General features: G+C 36.5%; 1 protein-coding gene across 3 annotated transcripts in view; it reads left to right on the top strand.

The window, feature by feature from the left end:
- ctbp1l (C-terminal binding protein 1-like) overlaps nucleotides 1-3,475 on the top strand; it is a 28,201-nt gene extending 24,726 nt beyond the window's left edge. For all 3 annotated transcript variants that reach the window (XM_055178291.2, XM_055178290.2, XM_055178292.2), the window contains one exon: nucleotides 9-3,475. In XM_055178291.2, the coding sequence (XP_055034266.1) occupies nucleotides 9-198 (190 nt within the window). In that variant the 3' untranslated portion in view covers nucleotides 199-3,475. The remainder of the gene's footprint in view (nucleotides 1-8) is intronic.
- Nucleotides 3,476-14,930: the final 11,455 nt, after the last annotated feature.

The following is a 14,930-nucleotide window of genomic DNA, read 5'->3' as shown; positions in this document are numbered from 1 at the left end:
CTTTACAGGTTTCCTGCAGGGCTGATTGGTGTAGCGACAGGAGGCCTGCCTGGAGCCGGGGCAGGAGTGGAGGGCATCGTGGCTGGATCTCTGCCTCTGGCCCACGCCATCGCCCCTGTCTCGCACCCACCTCATACCCCATCGCCTGGGCAACCCTCCAAGGCAGAGGCTGACAGAGACATCCCTTCTGACCAATAGCATACCAACACATTCCATTTTACCCTTTCACCTAACCCAAGGGTCGGCCAAGGCGGTCACCCCTGCTTTTGACGTGACCTCGGGTCACCCCAGTCCAACAACAACAACAACAGAACATGTGTACAAACCCAGGAGTGACCCAATCGAAACCCTCAAACTTACCCCTCATTTCACTCGCTGTATACTTTGTTTTTCCACTTTGGCAGTAAGCAATAACTTCTCTCAAGGACTCAATAATTGGGTTGACACACACTCTTCTCTAAGCTACAAAAATCCCAATTCCTTTGTTTTGTGTCTACTCTGGACTAGTTGGAGTTTATTTCTGAGTAGTGTTTGTCATGTTTTAACAGCGTGGTAATAAACGCATGGACTTTCTTTTCTTTCCTTAATCCTCCAACACTCGGCCCTCCATCCTCCTTCAAGTAAACCTTCTCGACCTGTCCTTTCTTAGCTTGAAAGTTTGATCGTCAAAACAAACAAAGCAGCGGTTGGCTACGTCTTTTTATTAAATTTGGTTTCAACAGCCATCAGTGTTTATTTCACAGCTTATAATGGAGATCGAGGCTGAAGATTGGCCCGTGGCTAAGGTGGGATGAGCTCAGATGTTTTGTGTTACCCTGTCTCTCTCTCTCTCTTCATGTGGAGGGGATCTTCTAGAAATGTCCATCCAGAAAGATGTTCGCAGGAAGCGAGAGAGCTTCACCGCCAGGTTTGGCTGATTTTGTGCTCAAAACTTAATCAAGAGGCCTCCGGTGTTGTTTAAGTCACATACGTATAGCATTTTAAATTTGTGTAGTTCATATACACGATATTAGGTTGCAATCTCACTCGTTCACATAAACATCATAAATTAAAGTTTCCAATAAAGCCATATTCAGTGTGTTACATTGCTGGTATTAAAAGACATATCTTTATTTTCTGCACTGCTATTTTTGACAAAACGAATTGGTGGCACACCTTAAACTCTCAAAAAGATGCCCTTTTTGCTTTGTGTGTGTGTGTGTATATGTGTGTGTTGGCTTCTGCCTGACTGAGCTGATAATATTGCCACCTTTTGTATTCTTGGCCATGTAAAGAATATTTGCCTTGTTTTCCATATCCTCCCTCTCTCCCAGATATATATCTCGCTGTACTTCCTCCTCGCACCTCCTTTTTTCGATTAAGCCTCTTTTCGAGGCACCTTGCCCACCCTTCACAATATCTCCATTCTCGCCCCTCCATTTCCCGTGAAATCACTGTGCGGCACGCCAGCCCTGCCCTTCCTCTCTGATATCTTCTCTTACGAGGCACTTAAATCTCGCTAGCTCTTTCCACTCACAAACACGTACAGTGCTTAATCTGTTGGTTTCAAGGCCAAGCTGCGGCGCAGTGATGTCGTTCGGCCAGCAGGAGGCAGTGGCTCGCTTTCTCCTCAGGTTAATAGCCAGCTCGCAACCGATCTCCTCACTCGTGCTTTTAGCCGAGTAGTCGTTTCCCATACAGTCTCCCACTTAGGTCAGCAGGATATCAAGAGGCCGGTGCTCCATCCATCCTAGTCTACACACTTCCAGATACTCAGGATGGATGATGTGGCAGTTCAGCGTGACATGATGGGCACCTTCTCATGGTTTCAGCGAAACTTTCGTTTGTGCTTTTGGACCATTAGGTAACTCTTAGCACACAAGATAAGGTGGAAAGAATGTAAGCTAGGTTGCTCTCCAAAGAAGGTAGGCATCCCCAAGCTTGAGAAAAAGTGTCTCGGGAAACCGTTCGTTGTGAAGAGAGGCCTTTCTAGTACCTCAGTAACAGATATTGAATGTATGCTCATATCTTTCTTTCAATGTACAGCTTTTTTAGACCGTAGGTTCTTATTTCTGAAGGGGTGTGTGTGCGTCCGTGTGTGTCTGCTTATTCAGTGCATCAGTTTATATTCATTTAGATGGTTTGAATCTCAGGCTTTAGCTTTATAGAACATCCTTAATCCGTGATTTTGTAATTTTTGTAAAAATGAGCACAGTTTCACGTCTTTGAGATGCGAATAAATGGAGAAGGGGTCTGAATTGGTACATTTTAATGAATATTTTGCTGCCTACAAACATACCAGATCTGATTTGGTGGTGGTTAGTATCCCCGGTTGGAGTAATGCATGATGAGAGTACATGTACCTTTTAGGCCCCTCCCCAAGTTCCTTATTGGTCATATTTTGGTGTTTGATTTTTGAGTGACATGCAACTTTCCTAGACTGAAGTGATGCCCTTTATCCCCATTAACACTGCTATGTAAATGGATCTTAGCTACGTTTTTTTATTTTTTAAAGTTTCATCTAGCATTATTGTGGTGTTTCTTTGCCGTCAGCATCAGCGTTCAGCTTTGATATCAAGATGTGCACTGTGTTATAACCAAGAAATGAATAGTTTGTGTCATTCAGTGTTCGACATGTTGTATTGAAACATTTCAAGACGAGTCTCGTCAATATTTCGTACTCTGTTGTTTTGAATCTTTAGGTTGTAGTCGTGCGGTCCCCTCGCTGCCTTATGTCGTAGATTGTGGTGGGCTTGGTGGATATTTTTCAGTTTCCTGCACAAACCCCAGCAAACACACACACATGTAAGAGAGAGGAAGCTGTTTACTTTAGCCATATGTCGCTCTGTGTGCTCAACGCATATTTCTGGAGAACACAAATGGCTTTCACTTTAAGGTGTGAAATGCTCGGGCGCTATTATAAAGGTCCTTTCAGGACACGCCGATCCTTGCGGTGGGATGAAGCTCTGCGGCTTAATGGAGTCTGGAGAGGAAAGATAAAGACCTGGAGCAGTCAGTTTCTCTCTCAGGGTTCAAATACACACACGCATCCTTCAACAGTCTGTCATAATCTTCCTCCGTATGAATGAAGATGATGATGTAGATCTCCAGAGCTCAGTCCATCTTTCAACAGTGAGCGTCTTTCTTCCTCCTATTGCTTTTTCTCGCTTGGTGCGTATTTGTCGGCTAACAACAGAAGAATGAATGTTTTAATAGAACTGCGTGTGTAACGTTGAAGTTGGGAAATGTATTTTTACAACATGTGAACTTTTTATTCCTTTCTCTTATACCTTTTTGTTATAAATTGATTTCCCCTCTTTTTCCCTCATCACCAGACTGCAAAAAAGTAAAAAAGAGAAAAAAAAATCATGTAACTAGGCTCTTAAGCTTTACTTTTGTTTTTGTTTACTTTTTTATTAGAAAACAATCATGTTTGTGATGGTAACCTCTGGTGGTTAATTCCACAAGGTATTTTAATAAAATCCTAAAGATTAAACCCTTGGTCCTTCTTTCTTTAGCTGAAGTTGAAATGATTGTGAAATAACATTTGCAACCGATTTTCATCTATAATGTGTATTTTATTCATTAGGAATCGATTGGAAAGTGACAAGTAGGTGTTACAGGAACAAAGCCAGATCAGAATGTGAATTCCCTAAAACTTTCCTGGTCTGACTGTGTATGATTCATTAAATGTGGTCCAGTAAATTGGGTCAATTTAATTTCCTTTTGACTCTTGTTGGCAGGTTTTAGCTCATAAGATGATGTCCTGTTTATGCCTCGTCTAATTTTTCCCTGAAGCAAGTGTATACAGGGTTCCCACTGGGTCATGGAATTTCTGGAATATCATGTTTTCCTGACATTAAAAGTCAGGGATTTTTTTTGTCCAAGTCATGGAATGTCAGGGATTTTTGTTTCCATTTATCAAAATGTATTCCGCTTATTAACGTATTTAACCCTCATAAGCCCAGATTTACTGTATACGTTAGAGTTCCGTTGGGGTAAAAATTACCCCAGAAATGGAAAGATTAATTACAAAAAAAGTTTTAATGATATCAAAAATATATCATTTTTTGTTTACTTCCTATCTATACATTAATGCTGTGTTTTGGGAGATATTAAGTACTTTTGTACCTGTTTACCACTCAATTCCTCAACTACACCATATAAAATATAAATTTTTATGAGAAATTCACATAAATTATCTAAATTTGATTTTAATTGTTTTTAGATATAGATGTTATGTGTTGAATTTGGCCATCTGGTGTTTAGAAGAAAAACAAAATAATTACAGTTTAGTAAATAAATCATTTCGACCAGCAGATGCCCATAGAGACCCATTTATTTTACTGGATGTGGCCAACTGCTCAAAATCAGTACTTTAGTGAAAAGTTTTGTGAATGTATTTATATATATAAACATTAGAAAGGACATTAAAAATAAATATTTTAAGTAGTAGAGGGTTATTTTTGTTGTTTTTGATGCTTTTTGAAATGTCTGTTTTTACAAAATGCCATAGAAGTTTTACTATGTGTGTGTATGAGACTTTGTCTTTCTGTGTGTCTTTGTCTGTGTGTGTGTAAGTGTTACTGTGTTTGTGTGTCTGTGTGCGTGTGTGATTGAGCATGTCTTTCCTATATTGCATTTGTGCTCTAGTACCAGGCCTTTTTCTGTGTTGAAATGTTCAGATTTATTCTGGTTGCATTGAATTTTTTGACAAAAAAAGAAAAAAAAGATTTTTTGCATTTCCCATTCATTTTCAATTGGGGTCATTTTGACCCCCAAGGGCCTCTTTAGATACATTTTTTTTTTACATATTTTCAGAACGACTGAATCAAGCCCAGTTTTTTTATATAAATATTGACAGATAATCTAGAAAAGTCACAAAATCTTATTTCACTGAGATGAAGGGAACCATTTTTTAACTAAAGAAAAGTGGCTTGGGGGTTATATTGACCCCAAGGGACTTATAATTGTTAACCCTTATAAGCCCCTATTTTCCTGTATACGTTAGGGTAAAAATGACAACAGAGATTAATAGAGTGATTACAAAAAATATACATTCTTAATGATACAAATAATATTTTTTTGTTTACTTCCCATCTATACGTATTTTTGTACCTGTTTACCACTTAATTCCTCAACTACAACATTAGCTTGCCTGAAAAATATCAATTTTTATGAAAAATTCAGATAAATTATCTAAATTTGATTTAAATTGTTTTTAGGTATTGATCTAGATGTTATGTGTTGAATTTGGCCATTTGCTGTTTAGAAAAAAACAAAAAAGAATTACAGTTTAGGAAATAAATCATTCTGACCAGCAGATGCCCATAGAGACCCATTAATTTTACTGTATGTGGCCAACCGCTCACATCACTACTTTAGTGATACATTTTGTGAATTTATGTTTATATAAACATTAGAAAGGACTTTAAAAATAAATATTTCAAATGGGAGAATTATTTTTTTTTTGTATTTTTTGATGCATTTTGAAATGTCTGTTTTTACAAAATGCCACAGAAATTTGACAATGTAAGTGTGCGTATGACACTGTCTTTCTGTGTGTGTAAGTGTTACTGTGTCTTTATGATTGATTGAGCATGTCTTTTCTATATTGCATTTGTCCTCTAGAACCAGGCCTTTTTTCCGTGTTGAAATTTTCAGATTTATTCTGGATGCATTGATTTTTTTGACAAATAAAAAATATAAATATTTTTTTCCTATTCATTTTCAATTAAGGTCCAAGGACCTCTTTTGGTAATTTTTTTATATGAATATTGACAGATGATCTAGAAAAGTCACAAAATCTTATTCCACTGAGAAGAAGGGAACCATTTTTTTAACTAAAGAAAAGTGGCTTGGGGGTCATTTTTATGGTTAAATAGCTGTTTATTACCACTGTCATTAATTTTACACATTTACGCTACATTTTTATAAACTCACGGTGTACACCACATTATCCAGGCTAATGGCATCCCTGACATGGAAATTCAGCTTTTTAGTCTGTGATCATCAGGGAATTTGAGTGGGAACCCGGTTTATAAAGTGTATTTTTTTCTGTTATGCACAGTTCGGGGTCTTTTATAGGTGAAGTATAGATGTGTGCAATTTTTCTTAACAACCCAAATAAGCATTGTGTTTGTTTGTCTTTTCCAATCTCTCCACTGGATGTCTTCATGATGGTTGTTTATCAGCTAATGTCTTCAGTGGTGATGGGTTACCACATCAGTTAATGAGGTTCCCCCCCGAACCCGTCTGCTAGCTCTAATTGTTTCCAAATGACCCTGTGAGAAACTTCACTTACACAAATGAGCTACGCTGATGCCAGTTCATAGCAGAAAATCATACTTTTGTCAAAAGGTAGATGACAATTTGGACGTTGTTTTGCTTTGTATCACTTGTCTTTGTGATTTGAATGTTTATATAGACTCCTTCCGTTTAAGAGTATAGGGTTGCCCTTAAGCTTGGTTATAAACAATCTTTATGTCTTGTAAATAAAGGAAACCCCAGCTCAAAATAAGATTGGAAAAATAGATGGTTTTATATAAAGTTTGCTTGATATTATCGATTCACTTTTGTAATGTTTGGTTATTCAAGGCTTATCCTTTCAGTGAACTGCCGTGACAGTGTGTAAGCAAACAAACTGGAGAAAAACAAGATTTTCACTTTAGTAATTCACCATTGTTTTACTTACAGGTTGTGCAATAACTTGAGCTTGTTTTGAAATCGCCTTTATCAGATTATTACGCAAATTACATAACGTAGGGTGTAACGTGGTCAGATTTTTTTTCCCTATAAATTCTGGATAACCATATACAGTTTGAAGTCTTTACGAGAAAACATATTAACAAACTTGGGTTTCTGCATTTTATATTGTTTTGTGGAGGTCAGAAAAATATAGTTTTAAAGGCCAGTTCGAATTGCATTTCTCAATGGTTGCTCATTAACATTTCCCAGGCCTCATCTTTACTGAAAGCCTTGGTAATTATGCCTGTTGAATATATTGTATTTCTTTCCACTGTAATGCAGATACATGCACTGTAAAAAATTCATTGCTGCCTTAAAGGCGGGGTGCATGATCTCTGAAATTCAAAGTTGACATTTGAAATCACCTAAACAAACACGCCCCACCCCAATAGAATCTGGACCTTCTTTTGATAGACCTGCCCCACACATATGCAACCAAGGCAACGATGTTGGTTAGTAGACACGCCCTTTACTGCTGATTGGCTACAAGTGTGTTTTGGTAGTCGGCCCGACTCCCTTTTCCAAATTGTTTTTCAGAAATCTTGCCCCCTCGCCTTTAAAGGGGACATTTCAAAAGAGTTTAAGATGTCAAATAAATCTTTGTTGTCCCCAGAGTACGTATGTGAAGTTTTAGCTTAAAATAGCATACAGATTTATTAAAGCATGTTAAAATTGCCAATTTGACACTGATCACATGATGGTGGTTTGTTGAAATTGAAACTCAATTGTGCTGTCAAATATTTTTTTCTCTCTGCACTAAATAGCAGTGCTGTGTTTGGATAGTGGAGATTAAAGAGCGGTATTATCCCCTTCTGACATCACAAGGGGAGCCAAATTTTAATGACCTATTTTTTCACATGCTTGCAGAGAATGGTTTACTGAAACTAAGTTACTGGGCTGATCTTTTTCACATTTTCTAGGTTGATAGAAGCACTGGGGACCCAATTATAGCACTTAAACATGGAGAAAGTCTGATTTTCATGATATGATCCCTTTAATTGTTTTTTTTAATCAACTCTGATTTACACGTCATTTTAACTTACTATTATTTATCTTGACTAGATATGAGTTGTTGTGACTTAAAAAAAATAGTTAAAACAAGTCAACTTCATTTTATAAATTGTAGCAACTCATTTCTAGTCAAGATAAATAATAGTAAGTTATAATGACTTGTAAATCTGATTAAACAAAATCAAGTGTATGTTTGTTGTGTACTTCTGTAAAGAATTTAGTCTATTTACTGGGGCGACCTATTACTCAATTACATTGAGGGAATGAGTTTAAGCAATCAAAGGTTCAGTGAAGTTATTAAGGTTTTCAGGGTAGATAGATTATTCAGTACCCTGAATAATCTAATAATCTATTTCCCTGTATTTTTACAGTAAGTTACTGCACTGTAAAAAAAATAGCTGTAATTATGCAACTGGTTGCCTGTAACTTATTGTAGAAGATAAAGACTCAAAATGTTTCATGTTCATTTAACTTCTTAACTTTTAACTGTTGCCAGTAAATAACATAAATGTAAAATCTACAGTAAGTTACTGGCAACCAGCTGCCAGTAATACTGTAATTTCTACTGAAAATTTTCAAAAAGTCGCTGTATTTTAATTTACAGTAATCCAATTTAAAGTATACAAAAACAATACCATATTCATGAAAACAATGTATATTATTATACTGTATTTAACTTTAATTTTATTACAATATTATATTGTAACATCTATAATTTTATATATAAATTTTACTATAATTACTAATAGTTTAAATTATATATATGAGTGTTATTCATTTTATTAACAACATAACATAAATTACATAACATTTGGTCAGTATCATATATAAATATTTAATTAGCAATAGTAAACACCACTGACACGAGCTCATATTGATGGATGATTTTATAAAAAGTTTACAATTGTAGAGAGTCCCTGATTATTTATTTATTTTTTTGTGGAAAAAAATAAACTGTGTTGACAGTGTTATTGGCAGCTTACTGAACACTGTAAAAAGAAAACGTAGATATTACAATGGTATTGCAGCTTGCGGTAAATTTACATCTACGGTAAGTTACCGGCAACCCAGCTGCAAATTTCTACGGAATGTTTTTCAGTGTAGATTTAATTGTAGGTTTAATTGTACACTGTTAAAAAAATTCAGTGGAAATTACAGTGTTACTTGCACCTGCACTGTAAAAAAATTCTGTAGAAACTGAAGCTGGGTTGCCGGTAACTTACCGTAGATTTACAGTTATGTTTTTTACTGGCAACATTTTGTTCAAAGTTAAATGAACATTAAACATTTACAAGTCTTTATCTTTGCAGAGTAAATCTAGAAAAACAGCATCAAGCAAAACATTCTGGGAAACAAAATCTGGAGCAAAAAAACAGAAAAAGGTCGATGATGATTTCTGGTTCCCAGAATGCTTTGCATGAGGCTGTTATTTTATAGTTTTATTCTGTAAAGATAAAGACTTGTTAATATTTCAAATTTATTTAACTTTGAACAAACTCTTGCCAGTAAATAACATAAATTTAAATCTACGGTAAATTACCGGCAACCCAGCTGCAATAACATTGTAATTTCTACGGAATTTTTTTACTGTTGCCGGTAACTTACCATAGATTTATGTTTATGTTTGTCTATATGTTATTTACCGGCAAAATTTTGTTCAAAATTAAATGAACATTAACATTTACAAGTCTTTGTCTTTACAGAGTAAAACTAAAATAACAGCATCAAGCAAAACATTCTGGGAAACAAAATCTGACGCAAAAAAACGAACAAAGGTTGATGATGATTTCTGGTTCCCAGAATGCTTTGCATGAGGCTGTTATTTTTAGTTTTATTCTGTAAAGAAGATAAAGACTTGTTAATGTTTAATGTTCAATTAACTTTGAACAAACAGTTTATCAGTAAATAACATACATTTAAATCTACAGTAAGTTACTGGCAACCAGTTGAATAACTACAGCAATTGTTTTACAGTGTAACGTTACATATTTCTTTAAATATATTGTAATGTTGTTTACCTAAAAGAACCATCCTATTCTTAAGTGAGTAGGTGTGTATTTTAAAACAGGTGGACTATAGCTCTTCATAATGCTTGTAACATTTGACTACTATAAAGCCTCAGACGAGAATCTGACTAGTATTATGTCTAAAACAGTATTCCTCAGACTGAGACGTAAAACCAGATCCCACTGTTTACAGGAGTCAGTCAACGGAGAATGACTGCTTATGCTGTACTCTGTCCCCATGTAAATGTTGTTTTACAGATGTTATATAAGAGTTTACACCACTGCTTGCTGTCAGTTTATTTGACGTCGCTTCAACGCGTCTGCACTCAATCCCACAAAACGGCTTGATGTGTCGTGTGGATAAGTTGTCAGAAGAGGAACGATGGGGAAAATGAGTCAGTCACACCTGAAGAACCGAGAAAGACTTGAAACGTAAATAGTTTTATTGCGCTGAGAGGACAGAGCGCATGAGATCATTCAGATTACGTCATTGTCCCGAAATCAATCAAAAATTTTGGATCAGGATCTCCTACACTGCTATGTTTTCAAAACCACAACGATCTGAAATGGAATAAACATGACAATAAATAAATGGATTTGACACGTTACTAAAGTATTTCTTTGTGTAATCAGAGGTATTGGCAAATAGAGACCGAAGCATTGCATGTTAAAGTAACGTTTCCCCTAAAATAGAAAAATGAATGATTAAATTTTTACTGAAACGTTGTCAAACCCATATGCCGTTATTTTTTCCATGGAATGCCAAAATGGGAACGTTTGACCAGGGGCTGTCAAACACCTTAAAAATAGTCTGTACGACATGCACAACCAGCATAAGAATAGTATGAAATATTAGTTTGTGCTTGAATTTTTTGACTGGTTTCAGGAAAAATCAGCAACAGGACATAAAAAGTTTTGTTTTATAATATCTGCCCTTCTTTTGAACCGGTCATTGTAATGATTCTTGACATATAATAAAAATCACATTTGTTTTCCACAAAGAAATTACAGCGTATCGGTTGAGGATGAATAAATAGTGACAGATTGTTCTGAACAATTACTAGGTGCAAATGTTAAATGCATCCTCATCCTCGCACATTTCTGGCTCATTTGTATATTTGGCCATTCTTCCTCTCCTCTTATTTCTCCTTGCTGCCTATTGGCAGATTTATCAAAGGCTTTTGTCCAAGTCAGGTTCATGTTGGGGTCAGCATACTCAAAGTGTACTTAACACTGATACAGAGAGAAACCGATCGGTCCATTTATGTTGATCTATCCAAACCCATCTGCGTCAATGCAAACTAATCGCCAACCTAACCTCGACTTTGATGAGGTGCTTTGTCTCAGTGTTAGTGATGATGACCTCCGCCTTCATGGAGTATGTGATCTGACTTTTCTTGTAAATGTCTTGGTGCCTGCTAAAAAAATCAACTGAAACCTCTGTTGGTGCTTTTTAAGGCAAGCATCATGACTAATGCTCACATTATAAGCCACTAACCATACATCTTAATCTGTGGGAATTAATTTGTCCTGCGCTTGCCATGTCCTGTTTGTTTGCAATGGGCATAATGATACCTATAAGAGAGGTTTACTGTTACTTTACGACTGGATTTATGACGTTCACCTGGTGGACTGGACAATAAAATGGGCTTTAAAATACCCCATAGGTTTACTAAACTATATCTACGGACCAGAATATCGTAGATATTCGAGGATGGGCCCTTAGGATTTAGTCGAAGCATTCAAGTCTGGCTCCGCAGTACTGGTATGAAAAGCTCATATTTCACAGTCCGACCCTCTTTTCCTAGAAATGTCTGGCACTACAGGGATATAATGGGTTGTGACCCCGTGAAATCTCATGACAAGTGCAGTATACTTCACTGTGTGGTGTTTCCTTTCAAAACAAGAAGTTGGGTCGTTTCTACTTTATATTCATGCTAAACATCTTGTTTTTTAACTTTTATAAGCACATAAATGAGCTTAAAAGCTTGATTGGTAACCTAACCGTTTTAAAAGTACTAAACCCTTTATGCTGTTCATTTTTCCCACCACAACTCTATTCCTGCTTGTAAACATAGCTTTGTAGACTATACTTATACTTGGCTTCTCAGACTAAATGTTAAATGCTCTCTCATTTCTAGTTGCTTTGGATAAAAGCGTCTGCTAAATGAAAAGATGTAAACGTACTTCACTTTATGCCAGCAATAAAGCAATGTTGCTGGACTGCTCAAACAAAGAAATGTTTGTGAGAGGGCCACATGATTTATTTGGGAATTCAACCAAAGAAATATTAAAAAAAAATTAGATTCTGTTAATTTTATTTAAACAATCCATTTTGATTGAACGCTATTAGCAGGTTTCTCGTTCAAACACGACTGCATCATGTTAAACTGAAACTGAAAAACAGCAATGCCGCAAATCTGTGACACAAGAGCCAATACGAGTTTGATATCACTGCAGTAAAGCAATGTGTCGTAAAGCTTCTTGAGGCGCAATATTTGAATTTAAATTCATAACAAACTAGAGATTTGATGTTTACGGTCAATGATGAGAACTGGGATCAAGATCGGTGGATAAAGGGTTGAGTTTGAATCTGTTTCTCAGAATCGTATGAATTTTTAAGATGTGGATTACAGCGAATAAATAAAAAAACACCTTTTGTGAATTTATGAAGTGTTTTGGTATAATTTTTGTTGCATAGGAGAAAATCCTTTTTGTGTTACATGGGAAATGAACTAAACATTACAAAATGGTTCAATTATTACAGAAATGTTGTTCATTTAAAGGTACAGTGTGTAATTTTTAGAAGGATCCCTTGACAGAAATGCAAAATAATATACAAAACTATATTATCAGGGGTGTATATAAACTGTTATGTGTTTGTTACCCTATAATGAGATGTTTTTATCTACATACACAGAGGGTCCCCTTATAAGGAAGTCGCCATTTTGGGCCGCCATGTTTCTACAGAAGCCCTTAACGGACAAACTTTTTTTACTAAGCTGTCTCCGACGATGACATGTTTGTCCGGTGGTGGCTACAGTAGCTTCTTTATGTGTTTCAAAAGCGAGAGGTGAGCAGTGGACTGAGCCGTTGGTTGCAATTCACAACCTCACCACTAGATGCCGCTAAAATTTACACACTGCACCTTTAAAGTTTTAATGTGCAGTCTTGTCTAATATTGTGTAATTCTCTAAAAGGCATGAACATTTCATTATGTAAAGGAGTAAAATTTATTAAATAAATGTAGAAAATATGAATCATAAATATCAGTAAGAAAACCCAATGCCTGCTATTTTTTATAATTATGAATAGAAATACGACAAATTTGTAAGTTTGTAAAACTGTTAATACATAAATAATTTACATATTAGTCCTGTCAACACGTCAGTATTATACGGTTCAGTGTGTATGAAAAAATAATTAAATGTACTTGTGGTGCAACCACACTTTACTTAAAAATACACACGTGATCTCATGAGATCATGTTGGGAAGTCTACCGGAAGATAAGTTTGGGCTACAAAAGCCATTTGTTTATGTTGTTGCTGCTGAAACCGTCTATATATCAACAACATGACAGTTTTAGTACATCCTAAAATTCATATATCAGACAAAATGTCATCAAAACAAGTAATATAAGGGTTCCAAAATGCATCTGTCATCTTTTCTCCCAATTTACCAGTAAGACAGGTTGTAAGATTAACGGTAATTTGCCGGTAAGCGCTGTGTGTGAACGAAAAATATAGCATTACCGGCATTTAGATGACGTCAGACCGCGCTGACAGATCGGGCGGGCCAATCAGAAAGTTTTTTATACAGGTGACGCGGTTTCCCCCAGACTGTTTACGGACGTTTCCACACACATGTTGCATAAAAGTCGAGCACACCTGAAGTTAACATCCACATTTCTTCACCAAAGTTGTTTAAAACAGCTTACCATCTAATTGCCAAATTGCCGACGTCCCTAGCACACCATCTGTGAAGCCTAATGTGCAAACGCGCAGGTTCCGTTTGACGCCGCCTAACGCAATGTTGTTTGGTCACGAGCAACTTCGCGACCGTTTGCCACAGATGTGAAAACAACAAAATACGGACCGTGGATATTAAGTCATAACCCGCCGTTTACAAATACGAAACGGACGGAGCTCGCAGGCCGGGCGCCACAGGTAACTTCCGCTTTCTCTCCGAGTTTACCGGTATTTTGTAGCCTGACGTTGTCATACTCAATTCTAGTCAGAATCAAGTACTTTTGTTATCGTACTGTAGGGAAATGAAAGATGGAGTCCTACATCAAAACCCAAACGGTAAATAATATGTTATATATTTTCTAGATCATGAATAGTACAGGGTTTTTAAGGACGAGGCAGTTAATAGAGCTAACATTTCTGTCTTAAATTAATTCTAACCTTTGACCTGGCAGAGAGCAAGAAAAGAGTCGTGAATGATAAGCACTGTGCACTACTAAAAGTTTTTTGCTAATGTCAGTGGATAGTTTTTGTAGCCTATACGACAGGGGTCTCCAACCTTTTTATGAGCAAGGGCTACCACAATGGATAAAACAATCTGGAGGGCTACTTTTTGATATAATGTACTTAAAACTTTTTTGTTTTACTTGTTTATTTTATTTGACTTGTTTATATGTTTTAGTATTGTTTAAAATTTTAACATACGTACACCAAGCCAAGCTAATATAATAACATATGTAATTAATTAATAATACAGTTGAGACTATTAATAGAATGTGCTTTGGAGGGCACCTCACAGAATCTGTGCGGGCTACTACGTTGGTGACCCCTGCTATACGATGTGTCATTGACAATAATAATACAATGCGTTAACACTCAGTGTTAAAAATACCGTTATGGTTTGGTGTTACCTACCAGCTAGCAGAGCTAGCAGTCAACAGGAGCCTCCTAATAATGAGCGGTCAAGCAATTTACTCACGTGAATGTTTTTCCTTAAAGTACGACAACAAACATGAACATACACACTGGTAAATAGCAGTTCATAAACGTAAAGTATCATCTTTCCATAGCACGTTAAGGGCTCAGTCACACCAAAAGCGTTTATGGCAGTTGCAGGCGCCTTTTTTGAATGATATTCTATGGGCAGGGCGCGTTTGCGCGCTGTTTATGCGCGCCGAGCGCCTTGCGGTTTTCTGCCGCCTGCCGCGCACGCGTTTTTGA

This window comes from Misgurnus anguillicaudatus, chromosome 16 (assembly GCF_027580225.2).
Source record: "Misgurnus anguillicaudatus chromosome 16, ASM2758022v2, whole genome shotgun sequence".
Taxonomy (NCBI): domain Eukaryota; kingdom Metazoa; phylum Chordata; class Actinopteri; order Cypriniformes; family Cobitidae; genus Misgurnus; species Misgurnus anguillicaudatus.
This window is presented reverse-complemented; position numbering and strand designations above follow the sequence as displayed.